This window comes from Lynx rufus, unplaced genomic scaffold (assembly GCF_022079265.1).
Source record: "Lynx rufus isolate CCGP_SWC_20201006 ecotype Redwood Valley unplaced genomic scaffold, mLynRuf1.p SCAF_1, whole genome shotgun sequence".
In the NCBI taxonomy this organism is placed as follows: Eukaryota; Metazoa; Chordata; class Mammalia; order Carnivora; family Felidae; genus Lynx; species Lynx rufus.
The window spans coordinates 193,376,698-193,399,852 of NW_025814823.1; the positions used below are offsets into that span (position 1 = coordinate 193,376,698).

Sequence of the window (23,155 nt, forward strand, 5' to 3'; positions counted from 1 at the left end):
TAACTAGATTAAGACAATTATGCCTCAGTAGAATCTTATAACTTGTCTGCCTGCCATTTGAGCCATGTGTATTAGAGACAATATAAGTGATGGCTTGAAGGTTTAGACTAAGATTTACTGCTTCTGATTCTTGCTTTGTTGATGCATGTGAATATCTTCAAGGAACGTGGCTTGCAACTTTATCCACTACAGAACCACATCTTGTTCCTGTAATTCATGGAAAGGTGACCTTGCCGCATATTACCAGCTGCCTACAGCTTCCATTCTTACCCTCCTTTCTTAGTAATAGAACCCTTTAAGGCAATGTATCCAGTTAAAAAAAATACACATATGCATCTCCCCAGGTTTTCTGACAGTTATGACAGGTAGCCATGTAGTCCAGATCTGGCAGCTGAGTAACAGGAGTCAGGTGAGGAGGCTTCAGGAAAGCTGTCATCTTGATAAAAAGGTAGACTCACTGCTATGTGTCTTTGCCCTTTGCCCTTCTAACCTTCCCCCCTGCCTGCAATATAGACATGTTACTGAAGGTGAAGGAGCTGTCCTGTGTAGCAGGTGTTGTCAGTGTTCCATCCATAACCCCTTGACACTCACCATTCCTATATTCAACAGGATATTAGGTCTTTGCTCAAGTTCTTTGCCTCCTGAAAGCTCCTGTGACTCTACTGAGGGCTTTTGCTGGTTATAGGATCATGCCAGCCTGTGTGTGGCAGGTTGAAAGTGCCAGTTAGTGAACTTGGGAATAGCCCTCAATGACAGGTAGGAGCGGGTGCATACATATCTGAGCTTCTTGGCTTTCAGGTGGGAGCTTTGAGGCATGAACTACATACACTGGGGGCAGACAGAACTCCCTGAAGTCCCCAGTGGGACTTAACACCACTTGCCCAAATCAGTAACCCACTCAATGCACCCTGGATTGGCTTTCTTTTCCCTGTCTCACTTCCCTACTCTCCTACCTTCTTGGGATCACCTTCCAAATAAACTACTTGCAGATGAATCCTGGTCTGAGGCCCTCCTGGGAACCCAATCCAAGACATCTTATGACCATGTGGATGAAAGCCACATGCTAAGGGTGAAGAGGAATCTAAAACTAGCCTGAGTCCTTAGTGCTGGACTTGAGCCTTGGAACGACTTCGTCTGGACTTGTTATTTGAGAATAATAAACCTCTTATTTGGGTAAGCCACCACAACTGGTTTTCTATGGCATGCAGCCACATGTTAACTGTGACTGAGAGAGAACTGGAAGAATTTTTAGTTGAGTCTAAATGTAACCAGTCATGGCTACTAACAAGGCTGACACTCTGGATGCATGATTATTGGCCCCTTACACTCTATGGCAGGTTACAGCTAGCACAGTGTTTGCTTACATGTTGCTTTATTTAATCCTGTTAATTTTGTGAGCTAGGTATCGACAACTCCAATTCTTAAGTCCAGAGAGGCCAAATCACATTGTTACATGGCTAGTGGTGGTATCAGGACTCTAAGTCCAGTGACCTTTTGCCATGGGGAGGTAGGAACTAAGTTTTCATCCTAAGAGTGACAGATCTGTGGTATTTAGGTAGTGAGTCGACCTTTACCTGTTCCCTTTGCCTGTCTCCTGAGATCCTGTGCTTTTCTGTCATCACCTTTCACTCCCATGGGACTGCGGGCATTTGCCTATACCAGAGGTACCCTTCCCACGTGCCAAATCTCACCAGACCTTACATATTAATCATGTTTTCCAAAACGTGCTAAACCCTCTTTAGGTCTTTGCTCAAGCTCTTGTCTTTGTCAGGAATGCTTTATCTCAGAAGTGAACAATTGCTACAGTTGGTCTGGTAACTGCATCTCCATGTAACTGTGGGCAAGACACCCATCTCAATATGGCCCATAGTATCAAAAACATGTAGATGCATATTAAGTATTTGTAAAATTAAAATGCAGAGCCATGGTAGAATCCAAGTTGAATTCATTTTGACTCCTGTTTAAAATCATTAACATCAAGTTCCATCACACATAAAAATGAAGATGATAGAAGATTTCAGACAAATGAAATAACAGTCCGTTGAACATTTAATAAATTATATTCAAGCATGACTTTTTTTAAAGAAAGGACAAAATTATAATGTAAGTATTTATTAAAATGGTGACCATTCAAACATCATCTGAACCATACGAAATAATATGCACTTTTATGAAATGTTGAGAACATTGAGAAGCTAGGAGTTTATGTATAAACATGAGCATTTTCAAAATTCCCGACTTACATGAGAAAAGGCTGTGTTCTCTTACTGGTGACTCAGGAATTATGATATACTTGTGTGAGAAGTGCTGGTGTGTGGAGACAAGGCTAGCACCCATGACCGGCTGTGCTCTGGAAAACAAGCATGCCATGCTCCCGTGACACTCTGGGACAAGGGAGACAGAGTCTGATCTAGGGTGAAACTACATGCAGGGAGGACATGGAGAGGACTGCACCAGGGGTTCACTGAGGCTGGAGGACTACACAGAAAGCAGCGTGCTTTGACTTCAAAATGCATGCTAAGCGAGGCAAAGAAGCCAGGAACCTTTTCACCATTCCAGATCAGCAACTCCTAAGGTATTTATATCAAGGTAATTGGTAGTAAATATAAGTGCTCACTGGTTCTGAATCAAGAGTTTAACTATCAAAACAGATTCAACTTTGAGGATAGGCTAAAACTCAACGGGGGTATCAACTCAAAAGATGCCTGTCTGGTTTCAGCTGGCAAAGAATCTATAAAAATGTTGACATATCTATTTTTGGTAAATTTATTTCACAAAGCCATCCTGTCATTTCATAAGGACAATAAGGTAAGTCACAATACAAAATTTATAAATGAGATGAGAGAACTATTTAAATACATTTGTTGAGTAAAGACATTTTCACTAACCATAAAATCCAGTGAAACAAAAGATTAATTACACCACAGTTGTTGTCAAAAGACTTAGACTGTAGTTTAAGTTCAAAAGGTGAAGGATTTTATAAAAACAGAACATGAGACTATTAATTATATATGAAGAGTATTTGATTAGATACAGAAAATATTAATGTGTCGTTTTCTTCCTCTTGGAAGCTAGCTTTAGAAAGTAAGACCAACTCCAATTAAATTCTGACTGCTGTTAATTCTTTACCACTGGCACCATAATCTGGAATATCCAAAGTGATCCAATTACTTTGGCCACCAAATTAAATCACCACTGTGTTTCTAAAATAATCTAACCAGAACAAACTGGAGTAGCCTATACCTAATTGTTATACAGTATTTGTGTAAACATATCGATTTTTTTCATTATTTGTTATATTTTTCCAAAGTCCTATTTCCCAGGGCTGTGACCATTAAATATGTCTATGGTTCCAGACACTCATGTCCATCATGAGAACAGGTGGTGGGATAAATCCATTCTCTTTTTTAACATGAGTCTAGATGACTGCAAAGTCGCTATACTGGGATGGGGCTGGAGGTACTATCTGAAGATTGGAGGGATGTTCAGGGAACAGACCTCAGACAAGGGACTTTTAGCATTTTTAATTTCTCAAAAGAAACAGCCTGGGAAGGCAAAAAGTGTTCTATAATCTAGAGTACGGTGAGGAGCCCTTGCTCTCACAGCCAAATGTATGAAAACAGCATTCCTTAAAGACATGCAGGTTTACGAGCCAAGGCAAGCTTTGGCTAAATGATTGGTAGCTTTTGTTTGGCTCTGGAGGTTTCCATGGAAACAGCCTGAGAGACAGAAAAGGCAGCATTATCATCTTTATCCGTAATGCCATCTGATAAAACTACACATTGATTCATTCACGCTATCCAGAAGAGATGTATTACTTCCGATAAGCCTGGACAAAGGGAGGTATGAGTTCTATCTGGTTACGCTCTCTATCTCTTCGCTTTCCTCCATACGAAACCTTAAATTAAAATCCTGATAAAACCTCCTCTGAACATTTCCCTCAGGAACCTCTAGTTCAAGGAATGCTTCGATAATCAGAAGCCAAATGAAGACACATGAAGCACCAAATGGAGCTCCACAGCCAAGTTCTTAAAAATCATATGACACCAAGCTTCCTGTAGCTGAGGAAATTATTCTGAAGAGTATTTACAATTCTATTGTATCAGGCCTCAGCCAGGCAAGAAATACGGTCTTAAGTGTTCATTATACACAGCTGAATCAGGTGGCCCCATCCATAATTTTTCTCCCTCTTTATATCTAGATCATTTGTGTGTTTGTATATATCTATACACTGGTACCTATATCTATGTCTACATATTTAATATACTCACAGATACCACACACCATTATCTAATCTTATTTCAGGTTAGTGCTTCTCAGAAAGACCACAAAAGCAGTCCTAGCTCAGAATTCTGTATCTGAAATACACAAAAATAAAAACATCAACAATATTAAAAAACAAACCAAACAAGGAGGCATGCAGCCTTTAGCACCATATTTACGATCAAGGAGGGCAAGAGTGTTGACAGAAGTCTCAAGAGGAACCCAGCTCTGAGTTTCCCCCTGGAATGGGATCCCAAATACAGAACCCTATTACAGAGTCCAGAACTTTCAAAAATGGAAAGCCTGAGAAATTCTATGAACAGAAATGTCAAAATCCATGATTTACCAGAAATAGAGGATAGGTGATCTGATGTTGTTCCTTATTCTAAAAGCACTGAAGACATTATTCCTTAAGAACAAATTGCTCACTTTTGGAGATCAGTTGGGAAATCACTGCCAGCTCAATAAACTAAATGCTGCTTCGATAAGTTAAAAAGACATGCTACACTCCCCAAAAGGACCAATGTACTCATGGAAAGTAGTTTATTAATGAGCAGTTAGCTCCCTAATATCTGTGTAATACAGACATGGGTGACACTAAAGAGATTCAACCTAGCACATACAATTGCACACTCCACATGGTGAAATATCTGAAAAACACCCAGACCTCTATGCGCCATGGCATCGGTGTGGGAATCTAAATCACAAAATAAAGTCTAAGCTTGGTCCTTTCCATAAAAAGGACTTAAAGTCTAGGGAAGGGTTTATTTAGAGATGTGCTGATAATTCTGTTGGTTTAAAGGGGACAGGTAAGAAGTTACAAATGACTTTAGATACCTAATGCAAATCCCTCGTCTTATTGGTGGGAAAACTGAGGCCTCAAGATAAGTGTCAGCCCTAACCGCTGGATGAAGCATGACCAGAAGAGAAGCCATGGAACTTTTAGTGTGGTACTTTCTCCATTTTGTTTCTCTCTCAGGCTCCTTTAAATCTTAACACGTGTCACTTAATCAAGCTCCAGAAACATGACTAAGAAATAGATATGAAAAACACAGAAAATTTTACAAAGATTTTGGCAATAGTTCACATTCTGATGTGCTTAATATTAACAAGAGGGAAAACCCCAGTCATCTTTTGGTAAAAATGTTACTTCCTGCATGAAATAAGTTCCTCTTGTGAGAGTTTTCGTAGGTACTGGGATAGCTCACAGCTGATGGCTTTCATATGTCCCATCTTTGGAGTAAGAGTTCAATTCGGCAGATCCTGTATCATCAGGTGGGCTGAAATGACTGCTATCTTGGGAATCTGTATCAATACTTTTGGTTTCTGACTGAAGGTGGACAGAAACCTGAACTGCTATTTCCTGGCCTTGTTCATTCAGAGAACCGTCATCCGAGTCTCCTCCCGGTGAATTACTCCGGCCCATCTCTGGGTTAATGACATAGATGCCACCTTGAGCGTTCAAGGCAGGTCTCTCTTTAATTCTTTCTCCCATGTCATCAGGGTCGTCCACTCGCACGGCCTCGAACATCTCCTCAACGAAGGCCCGACAGTTTAGAATAAGGGGCGGAAGAGGGACGCTTCTTGCCAGCTCTTCGATATAACGGGCAAACTCCATGGTCTTAAATTGTGTGACTTTGGCGAGCTCCAGAGTTTTGGCTGACGTGATGATGGGGATGCGCTTTGCAATCTCAAAGGCCTTCTGCAGCTTCTCGGCCCCTTCAGTTCTGAAGAATTCGTTGATGGCCTTCTCTGTCTTACGAAGATGGCTGCTCATCATGCACAGCCGCGTGACGTTCAAGATGAGGGTGATGGTAAAGGCAATGAGGCAAACAACCATGTAGTAGACACTCATGTCTCCTGAGGTGAAGATAACGCGCAGGGTGACGGAGTAGGAGGCACGAATTGGAGAGGCAGTGAAACACGTGTAGAGCCCTCGGTCATCGAAGGCTACGCTGGTGATATTCAGGAAGTTATCAGAAACCAACCATTTTCCACCTGATAACCCAACAGACACAAAAAAATTACAGCATAAAGAATATTACTGCTAAATATGCCGACCACCTTACCAATACTCCGTCTCTTCATGAGAGTGCCTTAACTCAAATCTTCTATTAGGTTCTGCTACTTGTATACATCACGTAAGAAAGGGCAGACTTTTATGTCCACAGTAGGAATTTAAACAGCCCGGAACTTAAAAAAGGGAATCAAAGTCTTCCTTCCTGACATGAATGGCAAATCAATTAGTAAGCACTCTGGATTATGCCCATTTTTATTGTCATCAAAATTTATCTAAATTCTACAGTTACATTTAGGAGCCATCACTACACTAACATAAAAAAAAAAGAGAAATATGTAGCTATGAATATATTCATTATTCCACAAGCTGCTGTTCTACGAACTTGGGAGCTATGAGAAGGATATCCTATGAATCCAAAGTATGATGAAGTACATACACTCCATTCATCAGCCACTGTACTACGACCACAATGTAAACTCTCCAGCTTACTTGCTGATAATAGCTCAAGATTTATGAACCTTATACTAGACTGACATGCTCTTTAAACTCCTCTCACTAGAGATTCATAAAACTTAATAAAATTTTCCAGGGCTGTTACTGAAAGCATCAATGATAGATGCTAGTGGTTTTCAAAGTAAAGGCAAAACAGGAAAATGAAACTGCCATTCCACTCGGCTGGTCTCCTGCTAACCTAGGCTTTGTTTATGCATTCAGGCTGTAATGATCACACTGACTGAATAATTCAAATCTCACACGCGTTTGGTTTGGATCCTAGAGCCAAAGGAAATAACAGTCTAGACGAATGGGTCCATATGTGAAACCCTAAATCATGTTCAAAATACACATTCTGGGCACCACTCTAGAGATCCCGATTCAATAGATCTACATTCTTCAGAAGCTGATTAAAAATGTTCTGTTCTAACAGTTCAAACTCTTCAATCCCTTGGTGGCCAGTTATTCAGTTTATAGAAAGGTAAAATGTTTAGCGTAGACTTTAAAAGAAAACACCATCTGTCTCTTCTTCCATTTTCCATTCTAATATGAATAAGCAAATATCCTTTATATTCCAAGAGGTGAGAGTAGCTTTCTAGCAAAAAAGACAAGAAGGGCCTTTCCTGAAAGTGTAGCTTGTGAGTATCGCAGAATTTAATCTTTATCCCATTGATTTTCATGGTGATTTCTTTTTGAGGTACTTTAATGCAAGTAGTCTTTAAAAAGATCTTTCCAGCAGAATACCAGTTAAGGAAATAGTGCTCTAAGATGTGTTCACAGGTTTACTAACAGTACAATCAAATAAAAACCTGTCAAAAATGACACCTTGGTCGATTATGCTGTTTGGGCGATTTTTAAGACTGAGAGGCAAAAAATACAAGAGAAGTTCTCCTGTTTTCAAATAAATTAAGGTATAGCATGAAAAAAATTGAGCTGGAAGGGCTTACAGAGCTCCTCCTCAGTGCCCTTCTAATTCTCAGAGGGACTTTAAGTTTTATGCACAGAGCTATAATCTTTAAAAAAAAATCCTGGATTTTCTCTAAAATATTTAGTAACTCATTTCCAAACAAAATTTTAAAATTTATGACAAACTTACTTAAGCTTAGCCAACCCCCTTCCTGTTGTATGCACATAGGGCTACCACACTGTATTGTGCACAATACAGTCTAGGTCAACAGGGTTGTGCGGTGCGTAGCCTGTACAGCTGTCTACAGCAGCCCTGATGTAGTCTACCTTCAATGAATAAGGAAACCAGCTCAGCAAGAGGAGAGACAATAGCTCCTTGTCATCAAGTGAACACCTTAAAAAAAATTTTTTTTTAATGTTTATTTATTTATGAGAGTGTGCACAAGTGAGCATGAGCGGGGGAGGGGCAGAGAGAGAGGGAGACGCAGAATCTGAGGCAGGTTCCAAGGTCTGAGCTATCAGCACAGAGCCGGATGTGGGGCTCGAACTCATGAACTATGAGATCATGACCTGAGCCAAGTCGGACGCTCAACTAACTGAGCCACCCACATGCTCCACATGTGAACACCTTTTAAATTTACAACTATTCTTTCTTCTTCTGGTTAAGCAATTATAATTATTTTGCTTTCTCTAATACCTATCAGAAATACTCCAGGCCTTCCAAAAGTTTTAACTATTCCCTTGGCACCTCATCATTGAGCTTTCTTTGTGGAACATGTCATACAACCAAGAAGACAGAAGTAACAGGAAATGAGTAACCTTGATTAGTTACCTCTGCCTCTGCCGTCCAGTTGCTGTCCTTTTGAGTTGTACCAACGGACATCTTCATAGTGGTCGACTGTGAGAAGACACTCAATTGAAACACTAGTTCCCTCTTTGGCTATGATAACATCGTCTCCTGAGTGGGAACCTGCTGAGAGTTCAAAGCTTGGAGGAAATGATGAATTGAAAGAGCTATGATTTGCTCCCAGTGGGGCCATTTGGTTGAAGCCTACATCTTCCAAAACAAAAGCTGCTGGCACAATAATACTCGCCACTAAAGTGAATAAACAACAATGTGGCTTCATGGAAAAATGGGAGAAAATCCTGTTTAGATTTGGAGAACTCAAAAGCTTCTATACTATAACAAGAGCACGGTGGGTAATTTATGGCTTGGTATTGGAGTTTTCCAAAAAAGTGGGAGATTCCGCTGTATTTTGAAATCTTCAAGATTAAAAGATGTGAGTGGAGACCAACCTAAAAGAAAGCCAGATATAAAGTTTAGCCAACAAAGACTCACAACAGGGTGAAATTCTATGTTCTAGAAAAGAAGAGATATGAAATTGATTAGAATGATTGGCACTGACATCAGAGAGCAAAACAGAAAGAACACCCACCTAAAAATCTCAGAGAGACAGTAGAAAAAAGCACTGAATTAGGAAATGGCAGGCAGACCTAGATTCTGGTCCTAGCTTTGCTACTAACAAGCAATAAGACCTTGGCAAGTAGTATTCTCCCTCAGCCGTTTTCTCATCCGTCAAATCAAAGACTAGATGAGACCTCTCTAAAGACTCTTCTAGTTCTGAAAGGCTGTGATTCTATTTCACTCTGACAAATCTCAGGCAACAGGGAGCCAATGAAAGCTAAAATATTTAGCTTAATGATCTTTTATTTCAACCTGCGTCATTACCATCTGTTGTTATATCAATAATGTAAATCAACTGGTACATTATAATCATGAGCCTGGAGCTCAAAATTTGAGCAATCCAAGTACATAAAGTATTAGCTTTAAATAATGCAGGGATACTTAAGGTAGTTTTTTCGTTTGTTTTAATATTAGAAAGAAAACCGTACTACTACATACACAGTTAATGACTTCTGAGGCTTTAGGATCTCCCTCTTGAGCAAGAATGTTAGACAAAAGAATTTTCCATTAATAGTTTCTTTGATATCAAGAGACAAAATACAGCATATTTAACAGTTTGTGAGAATACCAAGTTTTAGCTCAAAGTCTGCCAAATAAGCTAAGGGAGGAATTGACATCTTAAATATCTACTTGGTAGAAATGCAAATATAAAGTACAGGGAAAGATTGCCAGACAAACAAAATACCATGAACAAAGAACAAAATATCCCAGTCTAAGAGTTTATGTGATTATGATCATCTTCCTGTTAATCTGGTTCCTCTTTTAAATCAATGACTCTCAAAGAAAAATTTCAACTTCTATTTCTTTAAAAGACAGGATGAAATGCCTAGCTTTATTTCTTACAAAGGCCCCAAATAATTAGTTTTGGAAATGACTCCCCTTTATACTTACACAAAGGCTGCTTGATCACAGAACATAAAAAGCAATGGATCATTGTATTTAGCCATTAAACTCCTCAAAGTCTGAATCATAGTAAGTTGTAAATGTCATTTAATTTTCATTAGCCCTTGAAAGGTTGGCTGAATAATAATAATTTTCTAAATCTTGCTATATCTTTAACATTTAAGAACGGACTATTTAGAGTAAAACGAAGGACTTCAGACTTTGCTATACATAGATTGAACACATGTGTTTACTTCTATTTCCTTCCCAAACCCAAGTAAAATGACACTAAAGGAAACACCTTGGGCATTGGAGGGGATTTTGGAAATTATGTGATTTAATCCATTCATGTCAGTGACGTGCTCCTTTAGGCTATCCTATATGTTAGCAGGAGAATCCTGTTCTCTAGTGGGACAGAGTGGTGAGTAGAAACAATGGAAATCACATTTATTGAGTGACTGTCATAAGCCAGGCACTGTGCTGGGCCCTGACGTGTGAGCTCCCAAGCTCTTTTTCAGTACAATACATACAACAACCAGTGGACATGATTTTTGTCCTTTATTCTAGATGATGGGTTCTCAATGGTGATAGGAAACGACTGTGCTGAAAAAGTGCTCCAGTCTTCCCTAGGACTGTCATCAAGAGTTCCTGTGGCTGCATCCAAGTCAGCATTTTCCCAATTTCATTCCTTTCTTCTACTGGCCATTTCCAAAATGTTTTTTTTTTTCAACATCAGTATACAAAATTATTATTATTATTTATGCTTTTTCTTTAAGTCAACTCATTATTTTGCTTTCATACATTTTTTTAATTATTTTTTAAATTTTTTATTTAAATTCTAGTTACTATATGGTGTAATAATGGCTTCAGGAGTAGAACCCAGTGATTCAGCACTAACATATAACACCCAGTGCTCATCCCAACAAGTGCCCTCCTTAATGCCCATCACACATTTAGCCCATCCCCCCACCCAACACCCCTCCAGCAACCCTGTTTGTTCTTTGTATTTAAGAGTCTCTTATGGTTTGCTTCCCTCTGTTTTTATCTTATTTTTCCTTCCCTTCTCCTATGCTCATCTGTTTTGTTTCTTAAATCCTGCATATGATTAAATCATTTATTTTAAAAGGAGAGTCTATATCACATCTGTAAATAAAAGTAACTGTACACATAAACGTGATGAAAACAAAGCAGTGTTATTAACTGCTGTCTGCTAAAGGCTCTGAGCCAGAGGCCTCCTCTCTTTGTCAGGAAAAACAAAACAAATAAAACACCCACAACTCCACTTCATTCTAATACTACCTCATTTCTTATCCAGCCATCCTCCTCCTCTTTCCCACTGGTTCCACCACTGAGTTCAGAACCACAATTTTAGACTAGAGGTATACATTTTCATCTATTCTCTTGCATCCATGGAGCACTTTCTATGTATTACAGACACCGCCTCTGACTTCATGGAGCTCAGTCTGGCAGGGGACATAGACACTAATTACATACAAAATATGGTAAATGTTGCCCAAGAGAAAGTACAGGATGCTACAGAAGTACCCAATGTGGGGAGCTAACCTTGTCACGGAAAGCCTTCTTGAGAAAGTGAGGTGTGCAACAGTACGTGAGGGATAAATAGGGATTGTGAATGGAAGAGAAGTGTCCTAGTAAAGGGAAAGGGAAAAAGCAGAGGGATCACTGGTTAGGAGGTGTTCAGGAGAAAGAGCTACAGGTGGTGTAATGAGAAAGGGTGGACAGTGTGCTGGGTCAGCTTCCTGATTCGGGAAGCAGTCTGGGCCAACAGCAAAACTGGAGGTGGACTTTGGGAACTGGAATAGGAGCCTGAAGTGAGTGAAGAAGACCAGTGTCCAAGATGAAGGGATCAAATAGCCTGGAAGCTCAAGAGTGGGGTAGATCACCTGTAGGAAAGGTCATGTCTGCCCAGGATCAAGGCAGCTAGAGTAGAAGACACTGGAACCAGAAGAAAATGGATTTCCTCTCCCTACTGAGATGCAGCAGCTTTGGAAGAATAAATAGCCTCTATATGGAGGGCTGTGGGGCAAGCGGTGTCCTGGCAGTGTTATTGCTGTGTGGAATCCCTTCATGCAGCTTCCCTGGGTCTCCTCTCCAGTGCTGGCTCTCCATTCCACATGAATCCAGAGTATGCCTGGACGCAGGGTGGCTTTCCCCCAAGCCCCTGTAGCTCTCACCATTACACTACTCACCGGCTTTGGTATGCGCTGCTTGTATTGCTAGGGAGTCCACCCCATCTCACCTATGATTCAGTTCCTTAAGCAAAGGACTATATTTTTATTGCTATACCTCAAAACTAGCACATGTTCAATACATATTTACTCATGGAGATTAGTTTAAATTTGATAGTGCGCGATGTATCTTTGTAAATTGAAGAATGTTATGCAACAGGGATAATTATTCAAACTGACGTGCATTTACTAGCACTTATTATATTCTGAGACGGCCGATACTAACAATGTCCAGACTACTTGAGAGGCATAGTGCCTAAAGGCAGTCCTTAGGTCAACCCCAACTCCCAAAGTCTTCATCGCCATCTTGTCCTAGGAGATAATAGTAGGGATAAAAGATTATAAGCCCACAGTATCTAAGCCAGGTTGACTACTAATATCCACAGAGCTTGTTAAAAATACAGATTCCTGGGTCCCGCCCCAGACCTAGTAAGAACCTCTGGACTTGGAACTTGGAATTTATGGTGTCTAATTAGCTCCCTGGATGATCTTGAGGCAGAGGATCCATGGACTGGCATCCAGAGACTAGGACTACACTTCCTTATTTCCTCTACGACAGCATTGCCTAATGGTGCTGCAGGCTGTTTGAACACTTCCAATAAGAGAGAACTATTACTCACTTTCTGTTACCCTGGATCAACATAATTGCAGGCTTCTGAGAAAGGCAGGATAACAGAGAGAAGTTCAGAGAACAGTCTCTAGAGCCAGATTTCCTGGATTTGAATCCTGATGGACTCTAACCAGCCCTGCAACTTTTGTAAATGACCTAATCTCTCTGTGCCCCAGTGCCCTCATCTTTAAAACAGGGAAAATAATAGTACCTGTTCTTATTGGACTATTGTGAGGCTTGAAGAAAATAGTACATATAAAGCAGAGTCTGGTAGCAGTAATTACTAAATAACCTCTAGTTAATTTTTTTTAAGTTTATTTATTTATTTTGAGAGTTAGTGTGCAAGTGGGCAGGGCAGAGAAAGAGGAAGAATCCTAAACAGGCTCCATGCTGTCAGCACAGAGCCCCATGCTGGGCTTGAACTCAGGAAACTGCGAGATCAGGACCTGAGCCGAAATCAAGAGTCAGACGCTTAACCATCTGGAGCTACCCAGGCGCCCCTCTAGTTATTATTACCGATTGTCCTTTCAGATACTGTGCTAAAATCTACAGCTGATGGTAAAATCATTGTTTAAGATAAATGAAACACTTCTACTCAGAATACTATGCAACCATTTAAAAATCTTGGAGAGGTGGGGCGCCTGAGTGGCTCAGCCTGTTGAGTGTCCCTCTGTTTTCTGCTCACGTCATGATCCTGCAGTTCGTGAGTTTGAGCCCCACATGGGGCTCGCTGCTGTCAGCCTGTCAGCGCAGAGCCCACTTTGGCCCTCTGTCCTCCTCTCTGCCCCTCCCCCACTTACGCTCTCCCAAAAATAAATAAATATTAGAAAAAATAAAAAAAAATAAAAATGTTGGAGAGGGGAAACATTATTATGTAATTTCAATCTGTAACTTTAAATTTCACATTTTTCTTCTGCTCATGGCAAATACTATTCTGCAATAATATGGCTCAAACAGGCACTGTAAACTGAACTTGGAGTCCAGCCAAGATACATTACATTGTTTTTATGCACTCTGAGTTTGTGGCCAAGAATCTTGGTTGTGATGTGCCTAGCTTACCCTTCCCTTTTGTGAGACCTGCCTCTATGTTCTGGGGCCCTGGAGGAAGTCAACCCTTCGGCTGACTAACTAACGAGAAGCTTTGATCTTGGAATTTAGAATTGAGACACAGTGGCCGGGTTAGGGCCAATGTGAGGAAGAGAAGGGGTTGAGGCAGTCCAGTTTGGGCCACATACAAAGAAAAGCAGAGAGACAGGACAACAGGGATGGAGAAAGAGAGAGATGGGGGAGTGGGGGGTGGGGGGTAGTGGAGGGGGAGGGGAAGGAGAGCAGAGGGGAAGAGAAAGAGACTGACTGAAGTGCTGCTCTGGCTTCTGACAAAATTCTGCTTCCTTCCTCCAATGTGACTTTTTTTTTTTTTTTAAAGAAATAAAGATCTTTATTCAGTTTCTTTCAAAATTAAATCCACAAAAATTAAGACTGAGTGTAAAAACAAGAAAGGAAATGGAGAAATGGTTAAGTAGGAGAAAAAAGATTAAATTCAGCAAAAGTGATTAAAGTGTGGCTGTGGCTACCTGGTAATCCTCATTGTGGATTTCCACCTCCTCTCCTCTTTGTACACCTGAGTGCAGTGCTCCAGCTGCCCATGTGGCCACGATTTATGGTTCTGTTCTCTACAGACACAACCATTTGCCTTTACTAGAAGTTTCAAGAAACCTACAGACAGGGTTTAGAAAAACACTATGAACACCCTTAAACTGCCCTTAGGTCAAAGTCTAAGGTGGCAGAAGTAGCCTGGTACGCTGATTTTGTGCCAGGAGAGCAATATGTCTGGTTAATAAAGGCAGACTCAGCCCAGGCACTTCGTGCTCCTACCATGGACATCCCGAACACAAAGTACTTCTAGTCTGAGCTACTAAAAGACACAACCCATTTGCAAATAAGATGCTGTTGAGCAGCTGGGAGAGAAAAAAGTGGCAAAGGTATGGATGGGTCCAAGACGGTGACAGAAGCAGAAAAAAGAGTAAAGGAACAAATCACCCTTAGGATCAGAATAACTCTTCATATTAAATTTCCTTTTACTTGTGTCAGAATCAGTCTGCTACTTTCAACAAAAATTACATTGACTATGACCATGCTACTCATTCTGGTGCATTTTCAAACAGCTAAATCACAGGCCCATCATGTGCAAGATGAAATAAATACTGGGTACTGCAAGGGATGTCCAGGAATTTACGAACTAGTTTTGGGACTTCCCATAATAATATCATACTTGCTATTTCATTTTTTTTAATTAAAAAAATTTTTTTAATGTTTATTGGGGGGGGAGGGGCAGAGAGAGAGGGAGACACAGAATCCGAAGCAAGTTCCAGGCCCTGAGCTGTCAGCACAGAGGCCGACGTGGGGCTCAAACTCATGAACCTGTGAGACCATGACCTGAGCTTAAGTCGGAGGCTTAACTGACTGAGCCACCCAGGTGCCCATGTCTACTATTTCTTAATGCTGCAGCTGACATTTGGAGGCTAAGAGGAAAGAGTTCAAAAAGGAAAATCAAAGTGTCACCTTCTTACAGTTAAAAAGGCCTATGCTATGCTTGTGGGTGAAGTCACTTGGTAGAATGTTTTATTACCTTCCTTCAGCATTAGTAAGAATAATAGAAAGTGATACTCAAATTTAATCTAACTCCTTTTTCATCTTTTAGATACAGTAAAATATCAGCTTTTCTAGGATCATGAATAATCAGAAATTTAGATGATTTTACCTGACAGAACCATTCTCAATATGGCTATATCATAAGAAAGAAAAGAAAAGAAAAGAAAGCGTTTAAGCTGTCATGACTAACAGATTGCCTTGTTGCTGTTTCTGCCAGCTTCTGAGAGAAGAAATATTTCCATCCTGCTCCAATTCTCAACAGGAGTAAATAGGGAAGTAATGTGGCTGATTTCCGTTCTCGTGGCTCAATATTAAGTTGGCTGAAGAAACTGCTATTTGTACAAATAGTTCTGAGATAACACAAAGCAGGGAAACACTGATGCCCAGATGGTATTGATTTTAAGTATACGGAGATATTAATGCTTTATTCTCCATAATTAAATGTGCTCTAGCTTGTATTTACAGCTCATCCACTCTTCTCTGCCTGCACTGTTACACTGGAAAAATGGAGAAGTTCCCCATGCCTGGCACACAATGGTCAAAGTGGCATTCCAAATTGGCAAGGGGGAGAAAAAGCAAATGAAGAATAGATTTTTAGCACTCTTCCATCCTTTGCAAAAAACAAACATAAAAAACAGAGATCTGAAACATAGAAAGGTTAGTAATATTCAAAAGAAATCACCATGGTGAGGGTCATTTTCTGAAAAGTTCCTAATTCAAATGGCCCTTATGCTCCCAAGGATATCTTAGTGCCATCACACACCTCATAGCTAGCATTTGGGCACTCAGCTCAAACTTCAGCGTATTTTCTGGCCCACTGAAAAACACCGTCCTCTGTACTTATTGGAGCTTTGCTTTAAACCCACAATTATTTTCTGTAACTGTGACTTACATCCTTCTGCCGTAAGCATTTGCTGAGCTACTGGATGCAAATGACAAAGATCAATGTCAGGGGCCTAGATTTACGATCTCCTTACCCAATTTTTTTTTTCTATAGTCCAAAAAATCAAAGTCCATGTAACTAAAATAGAACTTCTCATTCTCGCCCTTACATCTACTTGTGCAGTGTATACCCATTTTAGATGATAGCCACACGATATAATCCTTTCAATTTTGCAAGATCAAAGTTATAAGATCATCATGGCTCCTTGGTAGGAAGCATGGACTGACCTGCCTGATCTTATCCCTGGATGAAGCCATGGCTTGAGAGGCCTTAGTTTTCACATCTACAAGGTTATTTTAAGAGTCATGACCTCATACAGTAGTTGTGAACGAATGTGGGTATATTATAAATACATGCCATTGATATTATTTTTCCACTTCCTAGGCGTTTTTCAATTAAATCATACGGTGTCCCACCCAAGGTCACAGTCCTTTTACCTTACCTGGGTACCACACTATTCTTTTAATTTCTAAATGGGTCTCATTAACTCCAACCCTACCCCAAACACTGCTCCTCTCAGAACTGGTCCTGAACACACATCCAAGAAAGTCAAGATGATTTAAAAATCTATTGATTTTCCACTGCCCAAGAGATAAACTTCAAATGTTGGTCAGGCATCCGTAATTCTCCAGGAAGTTTCAGGAGGCAGAACAGAAGTTGCTGGATGGAGCCCAATAGTGCCTGTGTGCAGAATAATTGTTTGCTGAAGGAATGAATGGATCTAGAAGTCTGTTTTTTAGTTACACCTCTGTCACCAATCAGCTATGATCTATAGTGGTCTGCTTCCTCATCTAGAGGCTGATTATCACTATCATTCCCTTCTTTGCTTAAATCCTATTATCTTCCCAGCTTCTTGTCATGGCTCAAAGCCTTAACTATATTTGTTTTACTCTCCAATGTCTCCAAATAACTTTTTATTTTAAAGGTCTGGTTCTATATTGTTAAAGATTCCTACGTATTTTTTCTTTTTGATACTGTTGTAAATAAAATTGTTTTCTTAGTGTAAAAAAAAAAAAGTTCTGGTTCTAATTGTCCCCTTTGCTTAAAATTTCCTGCCCCTCCCCAACAATATCTTCCTGCGGAAATTCCACCCTCTACAGTATCCGACTCCAATTTCACCTTGTTCAAGAAGCCCTCTCACTTAAATTGTCACCATTACCATCTTAATTTTGGATGAATTCTTTTGCTCTGTAAGTCACCTACACACAGAGTATTCAATTGTAAGACTTATCAGTTTCCTTCTTCTATCAGATATGTATCTATCCAAAAGACTGTAAGCGTAAAGATGAGAGTCTAAAAACTTTCTCAGCCTTTGACATAGCATGGGATTCAACATTTTGAATTCCGATGCCCGATCAACTTGGCGGTCAGGAAGGTACTTGTTACAAATTTCTTACTGACTTTCCAGAGTCCCAGACTTACGTTTAAGTGACTTACTAAGTCACTTTTCCGTATGTACACCCCCACTTCCATGCAATTGCTATTGCCACAGAAAATCAGAGGAAACTACCTATTTTACACTTCTTTGGTTTTGTTTTTTTGTTTGTTTTTTGGTCTCAGACTCTGGGAAGCATTAATGGAGATTTTTGAAGATATGGAAATACAGCTTTTAAAATCTTAGTGGGAGAAACACTCTAGCGTGGATTTGGTCTTTAAATGGTTTTCCCAAACTGCGATTTTTGAGAACTTACATCAACTTAATCTGTGGTGCTTGTTAAAGATGAAGATTTGTTGGTCCCACTCAGATTTACTGATTTGGCATCTCTAAGGGCAAGGCCTGAGCATCTGCTTTTTAATGTGCATGTAGTTTTAATGACTTACAAATCAAGCCCATATTTCCTTTGATTGTCCTAACAATATTGCAATCCAGTGATTCTCAAAGTGTGGTACAAGGGCCTCTGGGGTACCTAAAACTTCTCCAAAATGATTTTCCTAATAATACTAGGATCTTATTTCCCTTTACATTCTCATTCTCATCCAATATGGTGCAACTGTCCAGAGGCTACATGATGAGTGCTATGACAAAAGAATGAACGCAGAAGGAGATATGAGAATCTAGCTATCTTCTATGAAGATATTAAAAAGAGCTGTAAAAATGTAAAGCAATGGCATTCTTAATGATTTTTTGTTTTGGAAAATATTGTTCATAGAAATACTATTTACTTTAACACATAACACATTTTTTTAAATATACTTTTGCAAGTTGTCTTGATATCTAAAACGGTGAATATTGATAGATACAACACACACACAAACTCCTTGTTCTTAGTAAGTTTTAAAAGTGTAAAGGGATCCTGAGACCAGAAAGTTTGAAAGCTGCTGCTAAAATTATCAGTGGCAGCATTTAAAATTTTTTTTTAAATGTTTGTTCATTTTTTTGAGAGAGAGTGCATGCGTGAGGAAAGGGCAGAGAGAGAGAGAGAGACAGAGAGAGACAGAGAACCCCAATCAGCTCCAGGCTCTGAGCTGTCAGCACAGAGTTCGACGTGGGGCTTGAACCCACAGACTGTGAGATCATGACCTGAGCCGAAGTCGGCTGCCTAACCAACTGAGCCACCCAGGCGGCCCCCATCACTTTTTTTTTTGGCAGCAACATTTTAAGTGTAAGATTAAAGACATGGTTAAGTGACTTACCAATTCACTTTCGTACCTAAACCCCAAATTCCATGCAATTTCTATTGCCACAGAAAATCAGAGGAAACTACCTATTTTATACTTCTATGGGTTTTTTGTTTGTTTTTTGGAATAGGCATTTTTAAGAAGCTACCAGGTGATAGCGATGCCCTTAAGTTTAAAGAACTACCATCAAAAGCAAAGGAATCTGAATGGTTTCAGGAAGTGACAATTATATATGGACATTGAGATGTTAATTCTGAAGGCAACAAGATGGAAGCTGGAAGACGGGTTGTTAAAAAGACCACATCCCTTCACCTTTCTGGGACTTAATTTTTCACATCTATACAATGAAGGTGTCTATAATGCTTTTCTGGCTTTTAGTCCCAGTTTCATGCATCCTCCCGCTCAAAGACAACGCAAGAGATGTATCTTTCTGATGGTCAGTTATAATCTTAAAGTCATAAATCAGAACATATCACTCTTCTGCATAGAAACCTTCAATTGTTGGGGCGCCTGGGTGGCGCAGTCGGTTAAGCGTCCGACTTCAGCCAGGTCACGATCTCACGGTCCGTGAGTTCGAGCCCCGCGTCAGGCTCTGGGCTGATGGCTCAGAGCCTGGAGCCTGTTTCCGATTCTGTGTCTCCCTCTCTCTCTGCCCCTCCCCCGTTCATGCTCTGTCTCTCTCTGTCCCAAAAATAAATAAACGTTGGAAAAAAAAAAAAAACTTTAAAAAAAAAAAAAAAAGAAACCTTCAATTGTTTCCAAATGTTCTCCAAATAAAAGTCAAACTCCTTGTACTGGCTCATAGACACTACAAGATTTGGCTCATTCAAGTCTCTGGCCTCATTTTCCTTCCTCTTTTTGGGCCCGTAACAGTAGCCTTTTTTCTTTTCCTTGACCTTGCTAAGTTTGTTACCACTATAAGGACTTTGCACTTGCTATTCCTTCTGCCTCAAATGCTCTCGAGATCTTCATAAGGATTACTCCCTTTGTTCCATCACATTATGCTGTTTAATTTTCTTTAAAGTACTCACAACCATCTTTTTATTTACTATTTTAGACATGAGTGTTGCTTGTTGACTTGTTTAAGGTCGGCCTCGCTCCAGAATGTCAACTACTAGGGCGCAGGGCCATAGTCGGCTTGAAATCCAGTGTGTCCCAGGCCCCCAGGGTGGTACCTGGCAGGTAGCTTATGCTCAGTAAACATACGATGGCTGAACTCCCGCAGCTCAGGCCTGGCGTTCAAAAGGACGGCGAACATCCTATCCCCCTTCACGTCGGACCCCGACCCACCGGCTCAAACCCATGCCTCAGCACCTCCAGTACCTCCGTCGCACGACCCCGACCGAACCTTCACTTACCAGACTGGCACTCAGCTTGTTCCTGCCCGAGCGGTGGCTTGACCCGGAAGTGCTCTCAAGCAGGCGGGACCAACTCCGCGCTGAGAGACTACTTCCGGGGCAGCAGGAGCAGCTTTTCGGCAGCCGTGGTCCGGGTGAGGGTGGCTGGGGAGTGGGTGTGGATTTCTAGGGAGAAGGCAGGCGGGGTGCGGGGTTTGGGGGTTCGGGGCCGGGCGGTCTAGGTGGCTGGGTAGGGGCAGGAGGTGGCCTGGGGCTGGGCGGCCGGCCCCCTCCACGGCTGGACGCGGAGCCTATAAAGCGCTTTGGTTGTTGAAGCGCTACGTTTGTGTGCGGAACTCTTCGTCGTTTTCAGCGTCGGAGAAGTTGGGAGTGCTTGTTGATCCCAGAGCTCCGGTTTGGGATCTGGTCTTTTGTGTGCGAACAAGTGAGGACGTCTGCTGTCTGTCCGTCTAGAGAAAGCTGTGTTAATAATGACAGTAATGACACAACCACCGCCTCCGTCCTAATAGCAACTGTTACCTATGTGCCAGTCTCTGTTACGAGAGCCCTTCGCTTACCCCGTGTGGAGGAACCTTTGTAGGAACCCTGCCAGGCAGGTGTTGTAGCCTGTGTTACTGTTGAGGAAACGGAGACGCAGCTAGCAAGGTGAACTGACTTTGTCGCAGTTACCGCCCCCCCCCCCCCCCCAAAGTTGGAAGAAAGTCTAATTCCGGAGCCCGTACTTGTAGCTGCTAAGCTAAACCCTTTCCATTTTGGTAACTGTGCGGCTGGAAGTTTCCAGGGAAAATGGGGAGAGGTATATATCTATATATGTGTACATGTAAATGTGTACATTTATATTTTTAAGAAATATGAGTCAGCCATTTAATTTTACTTGCAATGTTTCAGCTCTTGGAGTCTTTTCACTCCAGTTTTGAAAATAACACATTACAGGATGTTTGGAAAACTTACAAAAACATTAAATAGTGCAGTGCCGTATACCTGAAATTTATTCCCCCCTCCCTTTCCTGTTAGAGTATGAATCCATTACGAACAGGGATAGCACAGCTATTCTAATAATGAAAGCGATGGTAATGATAATGTGAACAGCCAGCGCCTTTCCACCTAGCCAAATGTCTAGCAAATTCTAGGTGCTCATTAAGTCGTTGTGGCACAAGTGAAAGAATAGAGATAACCAGTATTTAATGTTTTGAACTATGTCTTTCCAGTCTTTTATAAAATCATATAAATTACTTATGTAATATGTTTGTTATGTATACTGTATAGTAGTTGCCCCTTATCTGCAGGTGCCCTGTTCCAGGATGTGAGATAATAAAATGCCTGTGTGGTGAGGTGAGGTGAGGTGAAGGATGCAGGCACAGTGATGTAGCTAGCATTAAGCTACTATTGACCTCCTGACAACTCAGAAGGAGGAGCATTTGCTTCCATACAGTGGTTGACCGCAGGTAACTAAAACCTCAGATAAGGGGGACGACTGTATATGGTATACTATTTAAAAAACATATATTGTTATATGTTGTACCTTGGAAAAAGCATAAGGAAAGTGAAATGAATAGTGTAAAAAAGGTACATATTTAGGTACACAAAGCATTGAATTTTATGCAGCAAGTGTGGCAGCTTTCCTGTTAGGCTCTTGGAGTAAATGGGGTAGAAACCGTTTTCTAAATTAATTCTCAGTGTCCAAATCTTGGTACATAGTAGGTACTCAAAAAATGTTTGCAAGTGAACGAATGGTTATTTCAGAGTGGGCTTGTATGTGTGTGGGTAGTTGCATCTGAATTTTTTTTCTGTGTGTTTTGGGAATGTGTAATATATGTATATCATATACCCATATGATCTAGGCTCCATGGTGTTGTATAAATCTACCTTTCTAGCCTTATGCCTTTCCATCATTCTCCATGCTATATTAACTACTTTTTTTGTCCATGTTCCATGTCCATTCCGTTCACACTTCTTCCTGTGTGTTGTTTCCACACCCTTGAATTTTCTCATTGACACCTTCATCTGTCACAATCCCAGGTACTCTTTTTTTTTTTTTTATATATATATGAAATTTATTGACAAATTGGTTTCCATACAACACCCAGTGCTCATCCCAAAAGGTGCCCTCCTCAATACCCATCACCCACCCTCCCCTCCCTCCCACCCCCCATCAACCCTCAGTTTGTTCTCAGTTTTTAACAGTCTCTTATGCTTTGGCTCTCTCCCACTCTAACCTCTTTTTTTTTTTTTTTCTTCCCCTCCCCCATGGGTTCCTGTTAAGTTTCTCAGGATCCACATAAGAGTGAAACCATATGGTATCTGTCTTTCTCTGTATGGCTTATTTCACTTAGCATTACACTCTCCAGTTCCATCCACGTTGCTACAAAAGGCCATATTTCATTTTTTCTCCTCAGAAAATTAAAAATAGACCTACCCTATGACCCAGCAATAGCACTGCTAGGAATTTATCCAAGGGATACAGGAGTACTGATGCATAGGGGCACTTGTACCCCAATGTTCATAGCAGCACTCTCAACAATAGCCAAATTATGGAAAGAGCCTAAATGTCCATCAACTGATGAATGGATAAAGAAATTGTGGTATATATACACAATGGAATACTACGTGGCAATGAGAAAAAATGAAATATGGCCCAGGTACTCTTTAAGGGAAGCGCTGCAAGCTCAGACGCCTACAGGGTCTAATCAGGTAAC

At 40.7% G+C, this 23,155-nt stretch overlaps 2 protein-coding genes across 6 annotated transcripts in view; one reads left to right on the forward strand and one right to left on the reverse strand.

Moving 5' to 3' along the window:
• Positions 1-1,928: 1,928 nt before the first annotated feature.
• MFAP3 (microfibril associated protein 3) lies at positions 1,929-20,498 on the reverse strand. 5 transcript variants are annotated; one of them, XM_047092183.1, is made up of 3 exons: positions 20,460-20,498; positions 8,514-8,977; positions 1,929-6,261 (listed from the first exon to the last, which is right to left on the reverse strand). In XM_047092183.1, exons 2-3 carry the CDS (start codon positions 8,806-8,808, stop codon positions 5,468-5,470), a joined length of 1,089 nt encoding a protein of 362 aa, XP_046948139.1. In that variant the 5' UTR covers positions 8,809-8,977; positions 20,460-20,498; the 3' UTR covers positions 1,929-5,467. The 5 variants fall into 5 exon arrangements, with proteins under 5 accessions (XP_046948139.1, XP_046948156.1, XP_046948146.1 ...); XM_047092200.1 differs by lacking the exon at positions 20,460-20,498 and adding an exon at positions 16,982-17,756; XM_047092190.1 differs by lacking the exon at positions 20,460-20,498 and adding an exon at positions 14,462-15,177.
• A 1,333-nt stretch (positions 20,499-21,831) lies between these two features.
• The window catches only part of FAM114A2 (family with sequence similarity 114 member A2), a 31,977-nt gene continuing 30,653 nt past the window's right edge, over positions 21,832-23,155 (forward strand). Inside the window, exon 1 of the mRNA XM_047092229.1 lies at positions 21,832-21,904. The gene's annotated coding sequence lies outside the window, so the exon portion shown is untranslated. The remainder of the gene's footprint in view (positions 21,905-23,155) is intronic.